The 26,441-nt window shown below is 40.4% G+C and overlaps 1 protein-coding gene and 1 non-coding gene across 7 annotated transcripts in view; both read right to left on the bottom strand.

The window, feature by feature from the left end:
• The window catches only part of ACTR3B (actin related protein 3B), an 89,915-nt gene that overhangs the window by 48,507 nt on the left and 14,967 nt on the right, over window positions 1-26,441 (bottom strand). For 4 of the 6 annotated variants that reach the window (XM_035029857.1, XM_035029852.1, XM_035029853.1 and 1 more), the window contains exons 2-4: window positions 22,835-22,890; window positions 7,989-8,113; window positions 7,230-7,340 (exon numbers count right to left, since the gene is read on the bottom strand). Coding sequence is in view for 4 of the 6 variants with exons in the window: in XM_035029852.1 (XP_034885743.1) it covers window positions 7,230-7,340; window positions 7,989-8,113; window positions 22,835-22,890 (292 nt within the window). In the remaining 2 variants the exon portion in view is untranslated. Of the gene's footprint in view, window positions 1-6,712; window positions 6,731-7,229; window positions 7,341-7,988; window positions 8,114-22,834; window positions 22,891-24,657; window positions 24,723-26,441 lie in introns of those variants that run through there. The other 2 variants (XM_035029858.1, XM_035029855.1) reach the window with 2 other exon arrangements.
• LOC118026848 lies at window positions 3,305-3,411 on the bottom strand. The gene has a single exon (XR_004683701.1). It is a non-coding gene; the product is annotated as a U6 spliceosomal RNA (small nuclear RNA).

Raw genomic sequence — 26,441 nt, 5'->3', positions numbered from 1 at the left:
AACCTAGAGACCCACCAGCTGCATGCTTTGGTTCAGACTCCTGCACAGCAAGTGGTACAAGGCTCAAACACAGTGCCACAAGAAAGTTTTAATCACTGTAATTAGAAGCAATATATTCCCTGGACGGGAGAGAGAAAGCAATCTTAAAACACAAGAGAGAAATAATGAAGTCATATGCAAAAGCAGGTTGTAAATAAGGGATCTAAAAGTCACTCAACAATATATTACTTATGTTAACGTGCTTATTACCCTGAACGGCGGAGAGTAAATTTGTTAATACCTGTGAAGTGCCCAGCACATGCTTAACACTACAAATGTTAGTGTTTATTTCATTCAAAGCACATGATCAATGGCTGCAGATGTCCAACAATATTGGCTACAATGTCCCTCTCTTAAGGAACCTCCTATCAGTCTAAAAATTGGGGCTAATAACTACCTACCTACACCTCAAGGTTGTTGGTAGAATGAAATAAATGAGTTAATACATGTAAACACTTGGGAGGCAGGGAACCTGGACACATAGCATGTATTCAAGAAATTCAGCTATAATTATCAATAAATGTTATTCAGACCAGCAGAAATAACATACATTAACTAAAGAGATCTACACTTTTTTTTTCACCTTTAACAGGAATCTAAGCACCTTAATAATAAGTTTATTAAAAAGGGGGGGCATCTAAACTGCATAGAAGGGGGAGAGAAAGGTTTAAAATGTCGGAAGAGCATGAGCATAGGTCACATAAGTCAAGGAGTGCTTCCTGCCTACCAGGTAGGAGCTTCCTACGTGGTCTGGAGCAAAAGGTGAGCCTCCAGGAAGATACCACCAGCAGGGAGTAGATTAACCCTGGCTCCCCGGATCTCTCCTGGGTTTAAAATCTGTGTCAAATTATGTACCAAATAACCCCAAATGGATGAAGATTGATATAGACATCAAAGGAAAATAGATTTACTACATAAAAATTTAAAGTTATAGATGTTCAGATGCCTGGGTGGCTCAGTTGGTTAAGTGACTGCCTTCGGCTCAGGTCATGATCCTGGAGTCCCTGGATCAAGTCCCGCATCGGGCTCCCTGCTTGGCAGGGAGTCTGCTTCTCCCTCTCCCACTCCCCGTTTGTGTTCCCTCTCTCGCTGTGTCTTTCTCTGTCAAATAAATAAAATCTTTAAAAAAAAAAAATAAAGTTATAGATGTTCAAAAAACATAAGCCTACAAAAACAAGGAAAAAAATCAACTGAGAAAAACATAATCTGGTGCTGACAAAAGCTTCCTATCATCTGCAAGAGCTCACAGAATAAACAAAACGCAGGACATGCATACACCGGGATCTTACTCAGCCCTAAAAAGGACGTCCTGACACCTGCTACGACATGGATGAACCTGAGAATCATGCGAAGAAATATGTCAGTCACAGAAGGACAAATCCTGTGTGATGCCCATTCAGGAGGGCCCTGGAGTGGTCAGATTCACAGACCCAGAAAGTAGAGGGGTGGGTGCCAGGGGCTGGGGGAGGGGACGGGGATGCGTGTTTCATGGGGACAGTTTCAGTTTGGGAAGAGGAAGAGTTCTGGACATGAGGGTGCTAATGGTTGCACAACAGTGTGAATGTACTTCATGCCCCTTAATTGTTCACTTAAAGATAGTTAAGATGGTAAATTTTATAGTGTGTACATTTTATCACAAAAAAATTTCTAAGAAAAAAGTTCATAGAAATCATAGCAGTAAGAGAAGCAATAAAACACTGAAATGCACAAGAGCTGAGGACATGAACCGGCAATTCACAGGACGTAATACAACTAGTACAGATGTGAAAAATGTTTACAAAGTTCTCAAAAAATGCAAATTAAAAACAAGGTGAACTTTTACTCCATCAAATAATCAGAAATGGTATCAACCATCGCTGACAGGAGTACAGAGTGGCCTCCGTACATTGCATACAGAACCTGAGGCAGTAAGCTAAAGACTCATACGGTATTAATACTTCTGGACCCCAGAACACTGGTAGTTCTTTTGATAGAAAAAATGCTCTAAATGTAGAAAGAAACTGTATGTGCAAAGACTGTATTGTTTCTAACAAAATCAAGAAATTGGAAACATAGTAAACATCTAAAAGGAGCAGAACTGAACAGACAGGAAGCATCCACTGGAAGATGAGTGCAGGGCCATTAAGCAGGAGTGATGGAAACTGCGTGAGAAAGGCAGGGGGGCGCCAGGGACACCATACTGACTGCATCATCAAAACACATGTGAAGATACCAGACGTTGTCATTCCACTCCTGTGACAGGACAGTGCGAAGTCCCAGAGATGGCCTCCGCACGTTCTGTCATAATCACAGTTCCTTAATGGGAGGGGTGAAGCCCTGGGTCGCGGCCTGCTGGGGAAAGGCCACAGAACTCCTAAGACAACCTCCTGTCTTACGAATCCACAGAGGGAGACAACAGGAGCCAGAGAGCCCCCGCGCAGGAGGAGAAGCAGCACACCCTGACAGGGCCCTCCCCTGGCCCGCTGGCTCCCTGGAGTGGATGGCCCTCTCTACACAGGTAGGATCCAGCCAGGGTTTTGTAAACAGCTCAGTTCTTGTTTTGCCACTGTCCTCATAGGTAGTCACATCATATGCAGTATCCATTCTCCCCTCTGCCATACTGACAGAGCACCGATCACTCACAGGAGGTGGCAGCGATCCCAGAGGAGACGCATTTCTCACACTTCCTTGTGGACAGGGAAGACCAAGTGAGTAAGTTCAGGCCAATAAGAAGCAAAAGCTGGTAAGAGTATGGCTTCTAGGAAAGCACCTTATAAGGTTAGGACTTGAGTAGTAGACTCCCCTTGCCCTTAACCCCTTCTTCTCTCCTGGAATGCAGATGTGATGACTGGAGCTGCAGTAGCCAACTTGTGATCATGAGGCTTCCTTACCGTGGGAGCCATATGCTAAAGATACTAGAGCCCAGAGATCTCTAATGACACCAGAGAACTGCCGTACCAGCACTGGCCTCCCTACTACTGCTATCAAAGAAAAATAAAACCCCTAACTTGTTTAAATGACTGTTTTTTACACTTTTATTACTTACTGCCAAACAATTCACCATCTGTGAAGAATTTACACTAAAAGCTATGTATTTCCACTTAAGGGAACGTTTATATTATAATTAGGTTCTCCTGGTTCCTGAATCGAATTCAGTTAAGGGCAATATCCTCAAAGGTTCTGAGAAACAATCATAAATCCATTTCTTCCTCAATCCTCCATTTCTTCTACACTTCCTGCCGGTAGCTGTTCCTTTAGGAGATCCAATTTATTTATTTATGTATTTTTAAATGTGGAACACTCCACAAATTTGCATGTCATCCTTGTGCAGGAGCCATGCTAGTCTTCTCTGTATGATTCCCACATTGGTGTGTGTGCTCCCAAAGTGAACACAGATCAATTTTTTTTTTTTAAGATTTTATTTATTTATTTGACAGAGAGAGAGACAGCGAGAGCAGGAACACAAGCAGGGGGAGGGGGAGAGCGAGAAGCAGGCTTCCTGCCAAGCAGGGAGCCCGATGTGGGACTCGATCCCAGGACCCTGGGATCATGACCTGAGCCGAAGGCAGATGCCCAGTGACTGAGCCACCCAGGTGCCCTTGCTCTTTTTTTATTTTTTTTATTTTTATTTTTTTTATTTTTTAAATTTTTTTAAAGATTTTATTTATTTGACAGAGAGAGACACAGTGAGAGAGGGACCACAAGCAGGGGGAGTGGGAGAGGGAGAAGCAGGCTTCCCGCTGAGCAGGGAGCCTGATGCGGGGCTCGATCCCAGGACCCTGGGATCATGACCTGAGCCGAAGGCAGACGCTTAACGACTGAGCCACCCAGGTGCCCGAACACAGATCAATTTAAATAAAACTTTCCCAAACCATTATGTATAACAAGACCTAAAGTGTAAGTATTGAGTTTTTATTTTTTTAAATACTAAAGCATATGATTAAAATATCATAGGAATGCAAGCAACATAAACATTTTTGTTCATAACAATGGTAAAGTATCATCTGGTATTAATTCAGAAATGAATAATTAATCAGGACCATAAAAATCAATCCATATTTCTGGATAAAGATAGCAAAATGAACACATGTACCTAATATTGCTCCACTCCCATATGCCTCTATAACAGCAATAAAGAAACCTTTTTAAAAATATAAATCCTCAGGGCGCCTGGGTGGCTCAGTCGTTAAGCGTCTGCCTTCGGCTCAGGTCATGATCCCAGGGTCCTGGGATCGAGTCCCACATCGGGCTCCCTGCTTGGCAGGAAGCCTGCTTCTCCCTCTCCCACTCCCCCTGCTTGTGTTCCTGCTCTCGCTGTCTCTCTCTCTGTCAAATAAATAAATAAAATATTTAAAAAAAAAAAAAGTAAAAAAATATAAATCCTCAAGGAAGGAGAGTGGGAGAGGAGAAGACAGTATACTGGAATCGGGGAAGACGGGGCCCGTGGGAACTGACTTAGTGAGCCCGAGGATGTCCAGCTCTGCCCAGGCTGGTGGCTATAGCATTGCACAGAGCAGGTCTACATCATTCACAAGTCAGGACATACCACGTGCGACAGTTAATTTTATGTGCCAACTTGACCTAAGAGATGCCCAGAGAACTGGTTAAACATTATTTCTGGGTGTGTTGTGAGGCTGTTTCTGGAGGAGATTAGCATTCAGTAGACTGAGTAAAGAGATCTGTTCTCACCAATGTGCGTGGGACCAGAATAGAACAAAAAGGCAGAGGATGGGAGATTCTCTCTCTCTCTCTCTCTCCCCCCACCCCACCTTGGGCTGGGATGTCCATCCTCCCTGGTCTTGGGACACTGGAGCTCCTCATTCTCGGGCCTTCTTGAGTAGCATGCACTGCTTGCTCATTCTTGCTTGATTTATATTCAAAAAATTTGCAAATCTCTTCTGAAGTTATAACTCAATTTCTACTCAAGAGCACTGCAATTCTTTAAAATACATGATTCTATTTTGAACACTGGGCAACTCAGTACTGAAAGGAGTACAATTCCCATTTGCTATCTGCTCAATCCACATGACCAGTATGACTGGAGTCTCTGAAACTTCTTGAAAGATATGAGCTGTAATGAGCTCATCCTCACACTGGTATGTTCAGATGTCTGCTCACAAAGTCAGGAAGAACAATTTTGTGAGCTACCGAGGGACCTATAATTTAGACCTCTGAGACTCTAACACCAAGAAGCTCTTATCTGATGTAGCAATTCAGTAAATGTCTTCAATTAACTTCTCTGACTTGGCCATAAATCTCTATACTTGTTTTATTCCCCTTTAACTGTTCCATTAACTGATGATTAAGGGTATAAACCTGAAAGAAATTTACCATTCTCACCACTTCCTTGAGCACCTCCTGCAATGAATGGACTTGCAGGATTCAAAGCACAATGTGTATAATAATATAATATTGTCTTATCTTTAATAAACTTGATTTTTTCTGAACATTCATTACAGATACTCCTTTCTGGCCAATGGACTCAGCTTTTCCATATTCAAACACCTCTGATTCCTTCCTGGCAAGTGGTTTTGCCTTACTGGCCTATATGTACCAGCTAAATCAGATAAAAATTTCTTTCATCAGGAAAAACTTCCTGTGTGGCCATGTCCTGGTGGCCCCCTGTGTGTGGAGAGAAGGGGAGAACGCCGGGCCCAGCAAGCTGGAGAAGACAGAAGGAAGCAGCTGGGCATGGTGCCTGCTCCTAAAATCCTATCCAACAGGTAGTTATGTGATGTGCTAAAGGAGGAAAAAAGCCAAGTGTGACAGGTGGGAGCCTGTGATTTGTTTTGGCTATAAAGACACACTGTCAGTTTCCTGGCTCTGTTATCTTACCTAAACCACGGTAGATACACAGCGTAGAAAATATACAGTGGCCTGTAAAACACAGGACCCATCCTTGGCAATTCCCAGTTGTGAAGACACAGCCAGAAAGATCAGAGCACTTTCAAGGACTTGCTTTAATAGACATTAAATATATAGATTCCACTACCATAATAGTCTTATAGTTAACATATTTTAAGTCAGATAATTCTAAAGAACACTCCATATTTAACATTAGAAAGAATTATATAATTGGATCTGGGACCATTTGACAATATACTTGTGTGGAAAAAATCCAAAGCTAAATTATGTACGTTTTAATATGCAGCTTATGTTACATGCAATTGCTCTCTATAAAGCAAGTGTTGTGAACATGTAATTAATTTTAACTTAAAAAGAACATTTCATGGAAGGAAACACATAATGTTGAGTAGAACAACTAGAACAGATTCCATAACCAAGAGACATTTCTCCTCATATCTTTGTAATGTTTTATTTTATCTGAACAAGATCAATTAAGTACCATAATCAGGGCCCATAACTCAGCTCAATTTTATTTTATAATAAGATTTAAACCCTGGGGTGCCTGGCTGGCTCAGTTGGAAGAGCATGAGACTTGATCTCGGGGGTCATGAGTTCAAGCCCCATGTTGGGTGTAGAGATTACTTAAAAATAAACAATAAACTAAAAAAAAAAAAAAAGATTTAAACCCTGGCAAAATAATCTTTTGACTCGGTTTCCTCTGCTATAAAGCAAAAATCATGGTCATCAAGTTACTTCAGGAGGACATCAAAGTACACAGATGGTTTCCTACCCAGATGCATTCCTCCCTCCATCTTCCTTACACAGGGAGGCCTGTTTAGGTACTTACCGTCCTGGGGCCAGGTGATCAGAGACGGTCCCCCACCCAGCCCCAGGGAAGAAATGTGATTAGTCTACTGTTATTCCATTCCCCTTGCTAGCGACCAGGCCAGGCAGGAACAGATGGACACATCTGCTGGGAACTTCATTCTTACAAAACGCTTCTACCTCTGAAAGTGTATAAACCGAAAGGTGGTACAGGGGCTTGGGCGGCCACCCCGGGACCTGCAGGGAATCAACACAAGAGGCCACGCTAGAGCCCGAGGGTAACCAGCCCTGGAACCGCCCAGCTCTGGCTTTCCTCTTCTGAGAGATAACGAGCCCCTTTTGATTTTGGACATTTCTGTTGAGTTTTCTGTTATTTGCCAAAAAAGCACCCCAATTCATACAAACAAATTTAACAAGAATTAAAAACTCTCCAGAGAAGAATATCTTGAGTTTAAAATCTAAGTAATCTGAAAAAAAAAAAAAAATCTATGTAATTTGGAATTCTGAAGGATATAATCCCCTTAGTTCCAGTTACTCACCATTAAAAAGTAATGATCCTCAGGTTCAGCTCGAAGATACTTAAAAATCACTTGTTCCATGAACCTTTCCATAAGATCCCAGTCTTCGATTATTCCATGTCTTATTGGCCACTATGGCAAGAGAAACCAAAATACGTCAAGCTTCAGTTCACAGCAGTAAGACTAAGAGCCCCACAACGCCGGCCCAGGACAGACTGGGTTAGTGGAGAGTCCGGCCTTCTGCACGGGGACTGACGCGAATTCACGGAAAGAAACAACAGGCACTTTAGCAGAGAGATTAAGCTACACTACTGTTTATATTCTACTGCACCCACTTCGAAGTACGGAGAACCATCCTAACAATGGGTAACAGATGGAAAAGTGCAGACAATCCATGATACCATTCAATCTGGAGGGGTTTTTTTCCTAGAACAAATGTCTACTTAATTTTAGTCCTTTTTTTCATTAATCCATCTGTAACTTCCCGTACCTGACGGGTAAATCAGTCAACCTGCAACTGCACAGAAGCAGATCATGCTCTTGCGTGTAACCCAGAGCTGCCATGTCAGGTGTGCCTTCCAGAGTTTTGTAAATTCATTTCACTCCCCGCATCAGAAATACCCCACTCAAAAACAGCAAACCTTCTTTTTAAACATAAGAATAAAAATAGACCCCTAACTCGTAAGTACAATTTCCAGATAATCTGCCATTTTGCGTTATGCATTCTACTGCTCCGTTCTTGGCTACACACTTAAAGAAGCAAATTCCTCAGGAGCTCACCTTCGTGGCATACGTGGGCTTATCTATGGCCTCATCCCCTATGAAAAAGTCCAGGTCATCGACTCCCCTCAACACCCTCCTTTGGGCTTGATCAACTACCTTTGCCGACTCTCTGATGGCAATACCTTAAAAAACAAAAACAAAAAAACACAAAGATTTCCATCACTATTCACATTTATTTGAATGATCAAGAAAGGACACTATAATCCCCATGTATGTACAAGTACATTTTCAGTGTTAGGGTTTTATCGGGGGTGGAGGTGTTCACAGAAAACACACTATCAATGAGTACATAAAATACAGAAACAAGTTTTCTGTCACAGCGTTCTTTTCAGAATGGCACAAAGGAACTTCGCTGATCTGCTGCTAATCGGACAGAAGTGACATCACTAAATCTCTCAATTTCATCTGGAAAAATCCCTCAAGATAGTAAATGAAATGCCCATGGAGTAGAGTATATATCAATAGGTTCCAAATTTTAAAATACAATACAGAAGTAGACAAAGTTAAAAATATGATACAAAAGAGTAAACTGAAAAATAATACCTATACACTCAAGTCATTTCAGTAAAACTCTGCATCAGATTTAAAATATTTATTTTTAATCTTATCATAGGAAAATAACTGACTTCATTAAAAGGAAAAATAAAGAGATTGCTGGCTAATATCCATCATGAAAAGGTAAGTACAATAATCAAATAGCTGTATTATATAAAAGTATCAATGGCTTTATGATACATTATTTCCTTAAGAGGTTAACCTTGGTATTTGGGAGTATACTTAGTAGTAAATAATCAAACAGGACTTCACTCCAGAATTTAACATCTAATGAAATGTGGAAGCTTCACAAAGATTCAATTTCCCACTTAAATTTCTAAGCCTTGATCACCCTCTGAGCTCCCATTAATTCATCTTCATCAAATTTATTCCAAAACAAATTAGTAAACATATACAATTGTTTTTAAAGTAGATTATGTGAAATCCCCAATTTACTACAAATGAAGAATCGCAACAAAGCTTCACAAGTGACTGAATCCTTCCTCTCAGAAAGGCGTCTCTTGCAGCAACAGGTGGAAGAGGTGAAAAGGGAAAGGTCCAGGACAGAAACCACTCTGCCCACCTCCTTTCCTCACTCCAACTCACTGCCACATTTAGACTCAAAGCTTTTGAGTTATAAAAGGTGGCACAAATCTAAGGGACAGGATTTCTGCTGGACTGAAGAAGCGGGTGTGGTGTGGAAATGCTGGGGACAGAGCCTAGCTAGAGTGTCCAAGTCGGAGGCAGTGAGCATGTCCAGAGCCCTGAGGCTGGTGACAGGGCAGAGAAGTCTGGTGGGCCCTAACTGGCTGAGGCAATCTGTAGAAACAAATAAAACCACCTTTGAAAACTGACCACGCCACACATGGACAGACACACTGCATCACCCGATGCGCACGTCCTGTACTGCGAAGGGCCCCCGGCAAGATGGCTCGCAGCAGATCTCCTGGTCCTCACATGGTGTACCAGTACAAGGGACAGATTCTATCCTCTGGGCAAGATCAAACTTAATTATGCATGAATTTAGAATTAAACTGCCAAGTCAAAATAAAAAATTGTGAAGAGACAAGGGCAAAAAGATTCTGCAATTCATGACATCATTCAAGTTTACCAGAAATTTGGGGGCAATATATTACCCAAAAGAAAAATCATCACCTTGAGGAAAAATGCCAGACTTAGTGAGGTGACACTCTACCACACTCAAAAACCTAAATGAGAACAAAGTAAATCTTATCCCTCCCGAAAAGGGTAATCAAAGTACTCTGGCCCCAAATCAGTAGATCTATGTTTTAGTGGCCATTAGAAATAAGAAAAACATTTTTTAAAACCATAAAGTATACTTCTTTTAACTATTATTAACTATTATTATACATGAAGCAACTGAATCCATGAAACAGAGTAAAGGTATATAGAGCTTAAGTTCACGATCTTTTGTTTATGCCTCTGAAAAGCAAGATGTGGTCCAAACAGTCCTTGTGAACATGACAGAGAAATGTGTCTAAGAGAGTCGCTATCAAAGACTATCCACGGGCGCCTGGGTGGCTCAGTTGGTTGAGCGACTGTCTTCGGCTCAGGTCATGATCCTGGAGTCCGGGGATCAAGTCCCGCATTGGGCTCCCTGCTCAGCGGGGAGTCTGCTTCTCCCTCTGACCCTCCTCCCTCTCGTGCTCTCTGTCTCTCATTCTCTCTGTCTCAAATAAATAAAAAATAAAATCTTTAAAAAAAAAAAAAATCTTTAAAAAAAAAAAAGACTATCCACGAGTATTCACAGATTATGTGACTCATCACAGAGTAAGGATCCCCATGGCCCCAGCAGCGATCTCCGGCCCTCCACAACATACAGAACAGACCCTGACTCCGAGATAAGTAGAGAAGACAGTGAGAAGAAAAGGACAATAAATAGAACTGATAATAGAGTCAACACTGACACATTCCAACTGGTTACACAGAGGAGGCATCTCCACACAATGGAATATCATGAAGCCATAAAAAAGAATGAAAAAGGTCTTCATATATGACTCTAAAAGGATCACTAAGATATAGTGTTAGAAAAAACACAAGGCGCAGAGCAGTGGATGTGGCAAAATGCCACCATGTGCGTGAAAACTGCTGGCATGTACAGAGTATCTCAGGAAGGACACACAAGAAACCAGCAATGACAGCTGTCATCTAAGAGGGGAAGTAAGTGGGAGACGAAATTTTCACTGTGTATCTTGTTATACCATTTAACTTCATGGCATATGAATATATTATCTACAAAATTAATTAAACTTGGGCTTTTGCTTCTGCAAGGATAGTTAACATATTTTTCCTGTTGCTCTCACTAAGTACAGCCAGAACCTCTGGACTATCTGTATGAAAGAAATGGAGGGCTGAAAGGTGAAGAGCAGGCAGACTAGCTGGGGACTGCAGGACCCCAGGAACAACACAGCAGTGAGTTTTCTGGGCCTTCTTTTTGTCTCATACGGCTCATACTAGGTGCTGGGCAAGCTGGCAACACAATGAGCTCAAAACAAAAAAGGTATCTCCAGAACAGCCTGCTATCTCCAGCCAAAGAAGATAAAAGGGGCAGTCTGAAAAGATTAAAAAAAAAACTTCTAAACAATACCTGCTTGACTCCAGTCAAACCACCCCTCCCGCACAGCACAGACGCCTTCTGGGGAAGCTGGACTTCTATCCCACCCAGCAGAATCAATCCATTCCTCTGCTTCCAACGCTGCGGTTTCATCAGAGGAGGCCTAATGGAAAGTCAGGACTTCAACCGCCACCAGCAGTAACAAGGCACTCCTGTCCCTCCTGGCCAGGATATACCATCTGCTGAGACCTAGTGCGGAAGCTGAACCTCCCACCCTCAATGAGCAGTAACATGGAGTAATCCCCAACAGAGTGTCAACAAAGGCCAAGAGGAAACCCTGAACTTCAACCTCAAAATGGCATTAACAAGGGGCATCCCCCTTTCCTTGCTGGAGTGGTATCAGAAGTAACCTGCTAAAACATCAAATTTAAACAAGATCCAGAATCTCAGAATATAATATTTAAAATGTCCAGCTTTCAATAAAAATAATCTCTCACCATAGCGAGAACCAGAAACATCTCAAATGAAATGAGAAAAGACAATCAACAGATGCCAACACCAAGAAGACACAGATAACAGAATTTTTTTATTTTTTAAGATTTTATTTATTTATTTGACAGAAAGACACAGCAAGAGAGGGAACACAAACGGGGAGTGGGAGAGGGAGAAGCAGACTCCCTGCCAAGCAGGGAGCCCGATGCGGGACTCAATCCAGGGACTCCAGGATCATGACCTGAGCCGAAGGCAGTCGCTTAACCAACTGAGCCACCCAGGCACCCCAGATAACAGAATTATTAAACAAGACTTTAGGAGCCATCTTACAATGCCTCAATGAGCAATTACAAACACACTTGAAACAATGGAAAATACAAGAAAGTCTCAGCAAAGAAACACAAACTGAAAGCAAAGATAGAACACAGAGACAAAACTGCATGGAAATTTTGGAACTAAAAAACACAAAACCTGTAATAAAAATCTCAGTGGATGAATTCAACAGCAGAAAAGGACAGAGGAAAGAATCACTGATCTCGAAGATAAAACAATAGAAACTACCCAATCTGAACAACAAAGAAAACAGACTAAAAAGCAAATGAACTGGGCCTTAGGGACACGTAGGATATATAATAAAAGCACTAACGTTCATGCATTCCAAGTCCCAGAAGGAGGGGAGAAAGGAGGTAGGACTGGAAAAGTATTCAAAGAAATAATGGCTAAAAATCTGCCAAACTTGACTAAAAAAGAAATAAGCCTACAGATTCAACACTGAACAAACCCCAAACAGGATAAACCAAAAAAATCCATGCCAAGACACATTACAGCCAAACTTCTAAAAACTGAAGACCGAAGAAAAAATTCTGAAAGCCTCCATCAAATTTCTCATCAGAAATCAGGGCACCCAGAAAGAAATGGCATATTTTTCTTTTTTTTTTTTTTTTAAGATTTTATTTATTTATTTGACAGAGAGAGAGACAGCGAGAGAGGGAACACAAGCAGGGGGAGTGGGAGAGGGGGAAGCAGGCTTCCCGCAGAGCAGGGAACCCAATGCGGGGCTCGATCCCAGGACCCCGGGACCCCAGGACCATGACCTGAGCCGAAGGCAGCCGCTTAATGACTGAGCCACCCAGGCGCCCGAAATGGCATATTTTTCAAGTGCTGAGAGAACTGTCCACTCAGAATTCTAAATTCAGCCCAAATATCCCTCAAAAATGCAGAGCAAATCAAGACATTCTTAGATAAACAAAAGCTAAGAGAATTTGTCACTAGCATACCTACTCTAAAAGAATGGCTCAAGAAAGTTCTCTAAACAGAGGAAATGATAAAAGGAATCTTGGAACATCAGGAGGGAAGAAAAATGGAAAGAACAAAAATAAGCATAATTACTTTCCTTCTCCTCTTGAGTTTTTCTAAATTATGTTTGGCAGTTAAAGCAAAAATTATAACACTGATGTCCTTCTCAATGTATGTAGAAGAAATATTTGAGGCAATTATATTAGAAATGTGGGAGGGTAAAGGGACCTTTCACTCAGACTGGTAAGGTGTTGACACCAGTAGAACAAGAAAAGTTATGTATAGATAATGTAATAGCCACGCCAACCATTTAAAAAGCTACACAAAGAGATGTACTCAAAAAAACCAATACATAAATCAAAATAAAATTCTAAAAATGTTTAAATAATCCCCAGAAACTTAGGTAAAACAAAACAAAGAAACAAAAAACAGAAAGAACAAACAGAAAAAGCACTAATCAATAATTACAATAAATATAAGTGGTCTAACTATACCAATTAAAAGACAGATATTGGCAGAGTGGATTAAAAAAACCTGACTGCAGGGGCGCCTGGGTGGCTCAGTTGGTTAAGCGACTGCCTTCGGCTCAGGTCATGATCCTGGAGTCCCTGGATCGAGTCCCGCATGGGGCTCCCTGTTCAGCGGGGAGTCTGCTTCTCCCTCTGACCCTCCCCCCTCTCATGTGCTCTCTCTCATTCTCTCTCTCTCTCAAATAAATAAATAAAATCTTTAAAAGCTAAAAAAAATAAAAAATAAAAAAACCTGACTGCATTCTATGCTGTCTACAAAAAACTCTCTTCAAATGTAAGAATATATGCAGGTTGAAAGTAGAAGAACAAAAAAAGATATCCACTCAAATGTTAATCAAAGAAAGTATGAGTGGCTATACTGTGATCAGAAAAAGTAAATTTCATAGTAAAGAAAGAGAAGATAAAAAAAAAGAAAGAGAAGATAGAGAAGAACATTAAAAAAAATAAAGGGTCAGTCCATCAAGAAGACACAGCAATCTTAAATGTGCATGTAACAAAGAATGGAAATGTAAAATACGCGAGACAGAAACAGGAGAAACGGATAAATCCACAATTATAGTTGTAGACATCAATACCTCGCAACAATTGATAGAACAAGGACAGAAAAACTTAACAATACCATCAACCTATGGGAACTAAGCAACATATACAGAACACTCCACCCAATGAGAACAGAGTATACACTGTTTACAAGTTCCCATGGAACCAAAATAAACCTTATACTGGGCCATAAAAGAAACCCTAATAATTTTACAAGAATTAAAGTCATACAGGGGCACCTGGGTGGCTCAGTTGGTTGAGCATCTGCCTTTGGCTCAGGTCATGATCCCAGGGTCCTGGGATCGAGTCCAGCATCAGGCTCCCTGCTTCTCCCTTTCCCTCTGCCTGCTGCTCCCCCTGCTTATGCTCTCTCTCTCTGTCAAATAAATAAATAAAATCTTTTAAAAATAATAAAAAAATAAAGTCATACAGAGTGTGCTTTCTGACTACAACGGAATAAACTCAAAAATCAGTAACAGAAAGGTAACAAGAAAATCCCTCAAACAATTGGAAATTAAACCACATACTTCTAAATGAGTCAATAAGAAAATCTCAGGGAAACTAAAAACTACATGAACGGGATGGAAATGAAAATACAAAATATCAAAATGCGTTGGACACAGCAAAACCAGTGCTAACTGGGAAAATTTTAACACTAAATGCTTACATCAGAAAAGAGAAAAAGTCTCAAATCAATAATGTAAGTTTGCACATTAAGAACCTAGAAAAAGAAGAGCAAAATAAACCCAAAGCAAGAAAAAGGAAAGAAATATGGATAAGAGCAGAAATCAATAAAATTTAAAACAGAAAAACAGAGAAAAACCAATGAATCCAAAAGCTGGTGTATCAAAAGTTAAGCCTTTTGCTCTGCAGAAGACCTTCGGAAGAAGATGGAAAGAGAAGCTACACAATGGGAGAAATTATTTGCAAACCACATATACAACAAAGGACTCATATCTAGTATATACAAAGATCTCTCAAAACTTCACAGTAAAATTATAAGCAATCCAATCAGAAAATGAGCAAAAGACATGAAGAGACATTTCATGGAAGAAGATACTCAGATGGAAAATAAGCACATGTGAAGATGATCAACAACAGTGGTCATTAGGGAGATGAAGATTAAGACCATGATGAGATATCACTACATACTCATGAGAACAGCTAAAATAAAAAATTGTGACAATACCAAATGCTGGCAAGGATGCAGTGAAGCTGGCTCTCTCATACACAGCTGGTGGAAATGCAAAATGATACAGCCACTATGGAAAACACTGTGGCAGTTTCTTAATAATACTAAACATAAACTTGCCATACAATGCAGCAATTGCACTACACAGCATTTATCTAGAGAAATGAAAAATTATGTCCACACAAAAACCTGTACATAATTTTTTTGCAACACAATTTTCATAGCAGTTTTATTTGTAATAGCTAAAAAGTGGAAATAACCAAGATGTTCCTCCATAGATGAATGTTTAAATAAACTGTGGTACATCCATATACTGTAATACTACTCAGATAAAGATACAATCTATCAATACATGCAACAACTTAGATGGATCTCAAAGGCACTATTCCAAGTAAAAAGCCAATCTCAAAAGGTCACATACTGTATGATTCCAGTTATAAAACATTCTCAAAAAAAAAACAAAGTTACAGAGATAGAAACAGATCAGTAGATGCCAAAGGTTAGGAATGGTGGGAGGGAGGGGAGGTAAGTGTAATTATAAAGAGATTGTCCAGGAGAGATTGTTGTGGTGATATGACAGTTCTGTATCTTGACTGTAGGGATGATTACAGGACATGGGATAAATGTACAGAACTGCACACACATTGCACTCGTGTCCAACTCCTGGGTTTAATGCTGTGTTGTAATCACCTAAGATGTAGTCTGGGATGAAACAGGGAGAAGGGTGCACAAGACCTATCCACACTATTGTTTACACTGCCTGTGAATCTGTAATTATTTCAAAATAGCATATTTGAAGACAAATAAAATATAGTTTGCGAATTATTTAAACAAATTAAAAAATAAAACCCCTCAGTTAGCTGTAACGATGAATCAAAACTCATAAGATTAAGCCTAATAAAGAAAAATGTAAAAGTTCTGCAGATAAAAAAAAAATTTACACGGGTACAGAATAAGAGAAGATACCAGAAGAGATGGATTATTTTCCAAATGCCAAAAGGTCACCTGAGGGTAATTCAAGGAAGATTATCAGAAGAGTGTATCTAAGGCAGAGTACATCTGACTTAGATATAAATTCTGTATCTTAGGAACACTTGCTACAGTAGTTACCAGACAATAGTAATGTTTTAATTAATATATCCAGTACATTTCCCAAAAGAATGTCATATATTTGACTAAGTCTTCAGGAATAATATTCCTATCTTACATAAACTGTTTCAAAGAACAGAAAAGAAAGCTAAAAAACTCATTTTTTAAAGCCACTATAATTTTGATTTCAAACCAGACAAAAACAGTATAAGAAAGGAAAATGTAAACCAATCTCACTTTTGGAACATTGATGCAAAACCCCAAATAAATACTGGCAAATACAATTCAGCAGGTAGTTGGTATTTCATAACCAAGTAGGGCTTACCTCAAGAATGAAATAAATGACTATTCAGTATTTGAAAATATATTAATGTAATTCATCATATTAGGATCTTAAATGTCCAAAACCATATGATCATCTCAACAGATACACAAAAAACCTTAAATGTTAATATCCATCCACAATTAAAAAAAAAAAAAAAACTCTTAGTAAACTAGGAACAGAAAGGGCACTGTATTAACCTGAAAAAAGCATTTCCACAAAAACCAAGAGTAATCACTAATGGAACACCAATATCACTGTCTTTAAAATCAGAAAGACAGGGGCACCTGGGTGGGTCAGTTGGTTAAGCATCCAACTCTTAATTTCGGCTCAGGTCATGATCTCATGGTCCTGAGATCCAGCCCCACATTGGGCTCTGCATTCAGCTCAGCAGGGAGTCTGCTTAAGATTCTCTCTCTCCCTCTCCCTCTGCCCCTCACCCCCACCCCACCACCACCACCCCTCCACCCTGTGCTCACACATATGTGTGCGCTCTCTCTCTCTTAAATGAATAAATAAATCTTTTTTAAAAAAAGGTTTAAGAAAATTAAAAAATAAAATCAGAAAAGACAAAAATACCCACTACCTCCAGTTCTAGTCACTATGGCAGGGAAGTTCTAGCCAGTACAAAAGACCAAGAAAAAAAACATGAAATATTGGGATTGAAAGAGACAAAATAACCAGTATTTGCAGTTAACAGTCTACATAGAAAACGTAAGAATCTGCAAGCTAATAGAACAAATAAGAGAAGTAAGATTGTTGGATTAAGGGGTGCCTGGGTGCTCAGTCATTAAGCGTCTGCCTTCGGCTCAGGTCATAATCCCAGAGTCCTGGGATTGAGCCCCGCGTCAGGCTCCCTGCTCCACGGGGAGCCTGCTTCTCCCTCTCCCACTCCCCTTGCTTGTCTTCCCTCTCTCACTATGTCTCTCTCTCTCAAAAAATAAATAAAAAATCTTAAAAAAAAAAAAGATTGTTGGATTAAAAAACAGAAAACCTCAATAGCATTCCTATATGCTAGCAATTACTAATTAGAAAATGTAATTTTAGAAAATTCACAACAGCAACAAACACATAAAGGTACTTAAAATTAAATCTAGCAAAAGATGTATGAGCTTGGGGCGCCTAGGTGGCTCAGTTAAACGGCCAACTCTTGGTTTCAGCTCAGGTCATGATCTCAGGGTCCTGGGATCAGGCCTCCTTGTCAGACTCTGCACTCAGCAGGGGCTCTGCTTGGGGATTCTCTCTCTCCCTTTCCCTCTGACCCTCTCCCCACTGGTGCACTCTCTCTCTCTCTCTAAAATAAATAAATAAATCTTTAAAAAAAAAAAAAAAGGTGTATGAGCAGGGCACCTTGGTGATTCAGTCGTTAAGCATCTGCCTTTGGCTCAGGTCATGATCCCAGGGTCCTGGGATTGAGCCCCAAATCGGGCTCCCTGCTCAGCGGAAAGCCTGCTTCTCCCTCTCCCACTCCCCCTGCTTGTGTTCCCTCTCTCGCTGTGTCTCTCTCTGTCAAATAAAATCTTTAAAAAAAAAAAAAAGGTATATAAGCTTTATGAAGACTATTACAAAACATGACTGAAAAACATGAGTCATGAATAAACAAAACAAATACACCATATTCATAGATAGAAAAACCCAATTCATAAAGATGTCATATTTTTCCCAACTTAATCTATTAATTGAATGTCTCTAATCAAAACCCCATTATAATTTTTCAGAGAGCTTAAACTGATTTTAAAATCAATAATAAGTAGATCTAATCTATAACAAGAGTAAGGGCCTAAGTGTGTTTGGGTGGCTCAGTGGGTTGAGTGTCTGCCTTCAGTTCAGGCCATGATCCTGGAGTCCTGGGATCAAGTCCCACAGTGGGTTCCCTGCTCAGCAGGGAGTCTGCTTCTCTGCCCCTCCCCTGGCTCATGCTCTCAATTTCTCTCTCTCTCAAATAAATAAATAAAATCTTAAAAAAAAAAAAATAGTAAGGGCCTAAGAATAGCCAAGGTTATTCTGAAAAAGAAAAAGGAGGAAGAACCACACCTACCAGATATCGAGACACTTGCTGAATTAATAGTATTTTAAGATAGCACAAATTTGGAGCAGAGATAAATAAATGCATACATGAAACAAAATAAAAACAGCAGAAATATTCCCAAGCATATATGGTACCTCAATATGATTAAAAAGGAATGACAAGTTAAAATGCACTCTTTAATAAATGGCCCAGGGACAAGTGTCCTTCCTTTTGGAAAATAAGTAAAATAACTACCTCACACCATGTTCAAAAAATAAACTCAAAATTTTCTCAGAAGAAAATTTAGAAAGTCTTTATGACTTTGGAGCAGAAATGTATTTTTCAAGATGGAAACAAATTATAAATGGAAAATACTGAATATTTTAACTATATCAAAATTTTAAATTTCTACATTTAAAAAATCATTTAAAAAGATGTCATAAAGTAGGAGACAATATTTGCAAAAAAATTAATATTCAGAGTATACAAAAACAGCTCCATAAAACTCTATAACAAAAAGACTAAAAAATGCAATAGAAAAATGGGCAAAGATATGAACAGGCAATGAAAGGTGCTCAACCTTACTAGACATCAGAGAAATGTACATTCATTAGGCTGGCAAAAATTTGAGTCTACCAACATCAACTGTTGTCAAGGCTGTGCAGAAACAGAAATCCTCCACCACCAGCGGTGGGAGTTTAAATCAGCACAAGCACTCCCAAGAGCTGCCTGGCAACAGCTGAGAAGGCTGAAGAGGTGCACACCTGGACAATGCGTGCATTATTTTCTCTTGGGAAACTAGCATGTGTGGATAAAGAGAGGTTTACTGCACCATTTTGTATATTAGAGAAAACTGGAAAATGCCCAAATGAAAACAAAGAACTGTTGAGATTCAAATGCTAGAACTGTGATCGAGAACTATATATATCAACATTGATAAATCTTAAAAACACATTATCGAGGGATTTTTTTTAAAGGACAATGCAGAAAGTGATTTACAGTATGGTATCATTTGGAAATATTTAAACAATAGACCAATGTTACATACAGCTAAGGAGCTCTGTACCTAGAAGGTCAGGGTAGAACACACTGGCCACAGGAAGTACCTGGCAGAGGAGGGAGCACAGGGAAGGGGGTCAGGCTGGAGGAAAAGGGAGAGGGCCGCACCCACTCTGATGTGTGTGTTTACTATGTATGTACAGGATGAAATCATGTCAGCATTTGTTCATTCCGGGTGGTGGGTACATGGGTCTATGCCGTATTATCTTCCACAAAACTCATTGGCTGAAATAAAAATTAAAGAACTCTATTCACTAAAAAAAAAAAATGAAAACATCTCTGGGCTCAGTCTCTATCACCAGTCTAGACCTTCCCTTGAGCATGACGCCTTTCGCCTGATGCCTACAGGAACTTTACACCCCTACTCTTCAAACACAGAATGTCTGAAATGTACTTACTCTTTCCTGACCCCTCCCTGCACCCCCCATGTGCTCCTCTATAGACATGATCACCACACATACACTCACCCCTCTGCTGGAAACGTTTCAATGACTCTCAATATAATCCAACAACTTAAAGACAAAAAAAGGTAGGGAAAACCTTTGTTCAAACAATCAAGAAAATCCTGCACACAAGTGCAAACAAATCAGATACACATGGAGCTGCCTGGGTAGAGCAGGATGGGGGTCAGGGCTTGGCACCTCTCTAGTCCAGGGGGAAGGCCCAACGGACCCCCTCAAGGAACAATTGGAAAATTCCTGGTTGCAAAATAAAACTAAGAGAACAAAGTCTCTCATCGTCTGGCCCTCCACATTTCCAACCACACTTCCTGGCGCTCTCTGTTCAGAGTTGGGATCTCCAACACCATGAGAGCACTTCTATTCTTCACACACCCAGTGCACCTTGCCTCTATGTCCACCAGCATCAGAGAGCCTGACCACACGTCCACACAAACTCCACCTTTTCTCTGCAAGTGCCACTTTTGCACATGTCTTGAACTTCACCTTGTGAATGGAGCCTCTCTAGCCAGAAAAGCGATTCAGCTCCCAGAACTAGGATGAGCAGGGAAGCCAACAGCCCGAGGTAACCGAGGCCCTCTACCTATCTCAGCATCCTCACTTCTGCCCAAACATCTTCCCACCTCGCCTCCTGGGGCTTCTCCATCTCCTGCAACAAATTCAGCCAACAATGTAACTGTTCTTTTACTCCCACCTCTTTGACATTTTTATGCTCTTTCTAGCTTCTGCTACTGTGAAGGTTCTGACAGCACCCATCTGAGGGCTGCCTTGCTGTCTGACAGTGAATGAAATCCTGCTACTAAGTGACTTCAGTTCTCCTCCCTGTTAATGATGACAGGTTAAATGGGCCAGCCAGCTGAATGCTGCTGGCAGTTTTAAATGGCAATGCATTAAAGCAAAAGGTGCAAGGTCAGCCTTTTAGAGTTGTGGCACTTAACAAGGTTAAAATCCAATCTGCTCTGAAAAGTCAGAAAGTTCAATTTATCAATCCAGCATGGAACGATCAAGTTCTGGGGCACTCGTAATAATGAAATTCACAAAGACTCATCTAGCCTACAAAGTGCCAACTGTGATGGACTTCACTGTGTCCCCTCAAAATCCTATGTTGAAGCCCTTGCCCCCAGTGTGACAGCATTTGGAGATGGGGACTAGAAGGAGGTAATAAAGGTTAAATGAGATCATAAGGTGGGGCCTTAATCTAACTGCACTGTTGCCTTCTAAGAAGAGGAAGAGACAACAGAGATCTCTCTTTCGACTGAGCACAGGGAAAAGGCCATGTGAGGACACCGTGAGAAGGTGCCATCTGCAGACTAAGGAAAGGGGCCTCAACAGAAACCAGTCCTGACCAAACCTTGATCTCGGACTTTGAGGCTCCATTCTGGGATCAAATACATTTCTGTTGTTTAAGACACCCTGTCTGTGGTATTTTGTAATGGCAGCCCTAGCAAACTAGGACACCAAATTATGAATTTTAAATAAAGATACAGCAGACAGGGGCACCTGGGTGGCTCAGTCGTTAAACGTCTGCCTTGGGCTCAGGTCATGATCCCAGAGTCCTGGGATCGAGCCCCAAATCGGGCTCCCTGCTCAGCAGGAAGCCGGCTTCTCCCTCCCCACTCCCCCTGCTTGTGTTCCCTCTCTCGCTGTGTCTCTCTCTGTCAAATAAATAAATAAAATCTTAAAAAAAAAAAAGATACAGCAGACAAATCACGCCTCTTATTGAAGACACCACATCATGGTACCAAGGTATTCAAACCTAGAAATCAAATGCATGATCAACTTCAGCCAGCCAGCAAGGAAGGAGAATGAGGTGAATAAAATGTGCTCAAGGAATCTGAGAGAATACATATACGTACCCAAAAAGGCTTTAGTCTTCCCTTGAATAAATGCTAAGCTCCTTGTCTCCAGCTCTCCTAAGCTTTCCCTGTTCCATACTGCTCACAAGAGCCGGTTGTTACAATGTCCCTGGCCCCAGAACAACTTAGAATTCTTTCTAAGATCACAACTCATCTTACAAGAGCTACATTTAGGAAGCAGTGTTTCCCTTCACTCTGGATGGACAGACGTTACTCTGGTAAACTGTCTCCAAATAATAACTCAGAATTTGAACAGTTTCAGAGAAAAATTCTACCCTACAAACAACTGACCTGTCCTTGGAGGCTGTTGTAGGAAACAAAGAGTGGGGAGGATGCGCTCTTGCCAAAATATGAGAACACTTCTTCTTTTAAGTTTAGCATTCTCTACTAACTAAAATTTAAACAAAGGCAGATACTCTGAACACAATAAAACAGTCATCAGGCCTCTTACTTCAAAAAAAAAAAAAAAGGTCTTTCAATAGAGTGAATAGTGCAGCACAATGGATATTCGGTCCACGGAGTTGCTAAGTTAATAAAATTGTACTTATTTAAAACTACAAATTAACCTTAAAGGACCAGATAGGCTTCTTCCAAGTAGCTCCGACATTTATGATTGAATGAACAGCCCCTGCCAACCAGCCAGGCGGAAACTCCAATGACAGTGACAAGGGGTTTGTCAGAAGACAGAGGGTCAGAAAGTTGGGGGCTTTGTAGGCTGCAGCTACAGTCCACAGCAATAGTCAGCCCTAAGTGTGTCAACATTAGTAGCCCTCCCCGGTGACCAGAACAGTCTTCTAAAAGCAGGTGGCAAGTCAATTAATATGCCTTGAAAAACAATCGGAATGCAGAGAACCCCAATCATTTAGAAGCGCAAGGACGGGGCTGTACTTACATGAAGGGATAATGAACTGTGGCTCAGTGTTGCCCGCGTAGCCAAGCTTGGTGTACCTAAAAGCACAAAGTCATCAACACAGGTTTAGACAATAACACTCTCCCCTGCATCCCATTAGCGTCTTCTATTATAAGCTCTCCAAGTCTGAAAATACCAAGCCTCAAAATAGTCACTTGAAATTTAAAAAAAATAAAAATAAAAAGCTTACAATGAGAATCAAACCCTAATTTCAGATAAGCAAGCTGTTATTAAAACATAACATGTTATGCTCGTTTCTACTGGGGAAAATCTTGCACACATGCATTAACACATAAATCACATTTGTGTATCCCTACCGACTTTCCAAGTGCTTTTACACTCTTTTACTTTTTACAAAAACCCAGGAGAGAAAGTAAATATTATCCCTATTTAGCAGATGAGAACACTGAGGCACTGGGAAGTTAATTCAGCTGCCCAAAGCCAAGCAGCTGGTGAACAGGAAAAAAAAAAAAAAAAAAAAAAACCAATCTAAATATGCAGGCTAAATCCCAGAGCTGGCTCTCAAAGAAGTGTACTTACTTCTCAAACTTCATGAACTTTTGGGGGGGGGGGGGGGGGTTAAAAATGATTATATAATTTTCTTAAAATGTCATGGCATATGTCTAGAAACAGTTACTGCCACCTCCTGAGAATATCTGACAGGAGCATCTCTTTATCATCTCATTTCAGAAGGAGCCCATTTTCTGTCAAGATACTCTGTGTGATGGATTCCAAAAGTCTTAACTAAAACAAATGCCAAAATACTACTATCTGTTCCAAAAGCATTTGCTAATCCCTTAAATAAAAAAAAAAAAAAAAAAGTGGTGGGGGGGGACCACCACTGAGAACCATCTGCTGGAAATAAAAAATTGAAAACCAAAAAGACTCATCAGCTCTTCCTTTCTTATTAGGCTTTACTGTAACGAACAGTAAAGTCTGGACAACTGAGCCATCGTTCCGCAGTAATGCTTGTAATAAAGAAAAATACCCCCCAGCAGTGTTGAAAGTAACCTTATTAATTCATTCTATTTTATAAATTATTTCAAGATGCTCGATACTAAAATTTTTTTGATGTGGCACTACATTCTAAATTCTAATAAATTAATTTTATGATTTTTCAATGTATTTTACCATATGCTAATTTTACTATTTTTGAACACACAGTGAATGAATAAGCTTTGGTGAGCCAAAAACGGCAAGTTAGCTCCATTTAAATCACGCCTTACTGCTCAGTCTCCAAGGATCTGACATCTTGGTACCACAAGAACCTGGGCAAGGCTAGGCTCTGAAACCCAACAGGCCCCATAATAAGTTTCCAAGACCCATCTGAGGGCCCCCCAAATTCCACAAATTACCAGACACACAAACCAAGTGGACCCCACTCCAGGGCTCACCAGACCCAGAGGGAGGTTTCAAAGCCAACCCAGAGCCGGGGACTTTCCAGAAGGCAGGCAACATATACTAAACTTCTAAAAATTCCCAATTCAACCATCATTCTGGAAGTATCTTCCAGACAGTAAATACAAATAAACTGAATTGCTGACCCAAGGCTAAAGAAGCCTAGCAAGCAGGTCAGAAACACTAAAATCCTCAAATTTAAGATTATGGTTTTTAAAAGGCCACATCATCCACCCCCCAAAAATACAGCTTGCGCTTAATCTGCCTCCCCGCACTGTGAGATTTCAAGGCGTACGAGAACATACGAGGACAGCACGTAGTCCCTGTTCCCGACTGCACCTACACCCCCGGCACTGTGCCTGGCACGTGGCAGGCACTCCCTAGAGACCTGCGCCGTGAGCTCTTACCAACGTAAGGAAAGGCCACTGCTGTCCAACTGCTGGGCAAAGGAGCGGCGCTGGAAAGGGGGATGCTGAAAGTCAGAAACACAAGGTGATGGGGCCACAAAAGACCAGACCCATCATCTAGCATAATCTTTCATTTATAGGTGAGAAAACAGTTGTTTCTGTGATGAGGTTATTTTCAAAAAAAGAAAAGAAAAACCTGAAACAAATAGAGTAAAATATTAACACTTTTTAAAATTAGGTGCTAAGTATCATTTCTATCTATTATTTTTTGTATTTCTGAAAGTCAAGAGTGTGTTGTATTGGTTAAGACCATGCATCCAGCATGAGACTGCTCGGGTTCACGTCCCAGCTGTTTTTTGCCAAATGTATGACTTTGAGCAAGTTACTTTACCTATCTGCATCTCAGTTTCTCCATCTGTAAAATGGGGATAATAATACAACCTATTTCTTAGGGCGAGTTTTATGTATAAATAGGGAAACAGAGAAAGCACTAGAACAGTGCTATCTACATTAAGTTTTATTTTTTTACTATTGTTATTTTTCTGTACGTTTGAAGTATTTTTTTAAAGATTTTATTTATTTATTTATTTGAGAGAGAGAGAGAGAGCACATGAGAGGGGGGAGGGTCAGAGGGAGAAGCAGACTTCTCCCGATGTGGGACTCAATCCCGGGACTCCAGGATCATGACCTGAGCCGAAGGCAGTCGCTTAACCAACTGAGCCACCCAGGCGCCCCGTTTGAAATATTTCTTAATTTAAAATTTTGAAAAGCTCAGAAAACACACCCATGGTATGGTCTGTGGCTGCGTTCGGTCTTTCTGCTGTACACGAGTCTATACACCACAGACACACTGCTTTGCATTGTGGTGGAAATGAAATGCACAAATGGTAAACCCAGCAGATAGGAGCTGTCCTTCCGCAACTGTGTCTTGTACCCTGCAATCATGAACTACATGTAACCCAGAGCAGCAAAAGGTCAGACTGCAGAAATGGGCTGGAGCACATTTAGACTCACAGCTCCAAAATTCAACTGAACACTGATGATACCACCACTCGCCGACCGCGGCTGGAATGCTGAGATCCTGAAGGCGCCGCGCTCTCCCGGACAGGACAGACAGCCTTCAAGGGAGGCCTTCTGTCATCGAGTCACACAGGTAACGGAGCATCAGTAACATTAAGCAAATGATTTTCATGACTGAGGCAAACTAACATTAAGACATATTAATGTTTCTATGTATAAACAAATTACTATGAGATCCTCCCTATCTCCTACCAAAACTGAAGCCATTAAAAACAATGGCAAAAGTATAAACTATTCAGGTCACTTAAGGTAACTTAATATCTTTAGATTTTTTTCTGCTACTCCTTATAGAGCATCAAATACACTTGAGGTTTTGTTACTTTGAATAATCACAATGTAATGAATGTCTAACAAGATTTCTTTAAAGAGACATTCAAATTTAAAATTTTAATAAAACCTTTATCAACCCGGCTCATACCAAACTTTAATGAGAACATATTAAATGTAAAACTGCAAATGTAACCTAACAAGTGCTCATCCTATAATCCTCTCCTAGGAGGACAATCCAATGCTAGACTGGCATGCCCCATTAGAGGTAATCTTATAACAGCTCAACTATATAAAGAGCAGAACCAAAAAAAAAAAAAAAAAATCAACAAGTAAAACACAACTATTAAATATGGACCATGTTCAAGACACCATTTATGAAAACAAAGAAGCATTTTTTTTAATCCCTGTCAGTTTCCTAGCTAGAAACATGTAGT

Source organism: Mirounga leonina, unplaced genomic scaffold, assembly GCF_011800145.1.
Source record: "Mirounga leonina isolate KUSES-001 unplaced genomic scaffold, KU_Mleo_1.0 Mir_321, whole genome shotgun sequence".
In the NCBI taxonomy this organism is placed as follows: domain Eukaryota; kingdom Metazoa; phylum Chordata; class Mammalia; order Carnivora; family Phocidae; genus Mirounga; species Mirounga leonina.
This window is presented reverse-complemented; position numbering and strand designations above follow the sequence as displayed.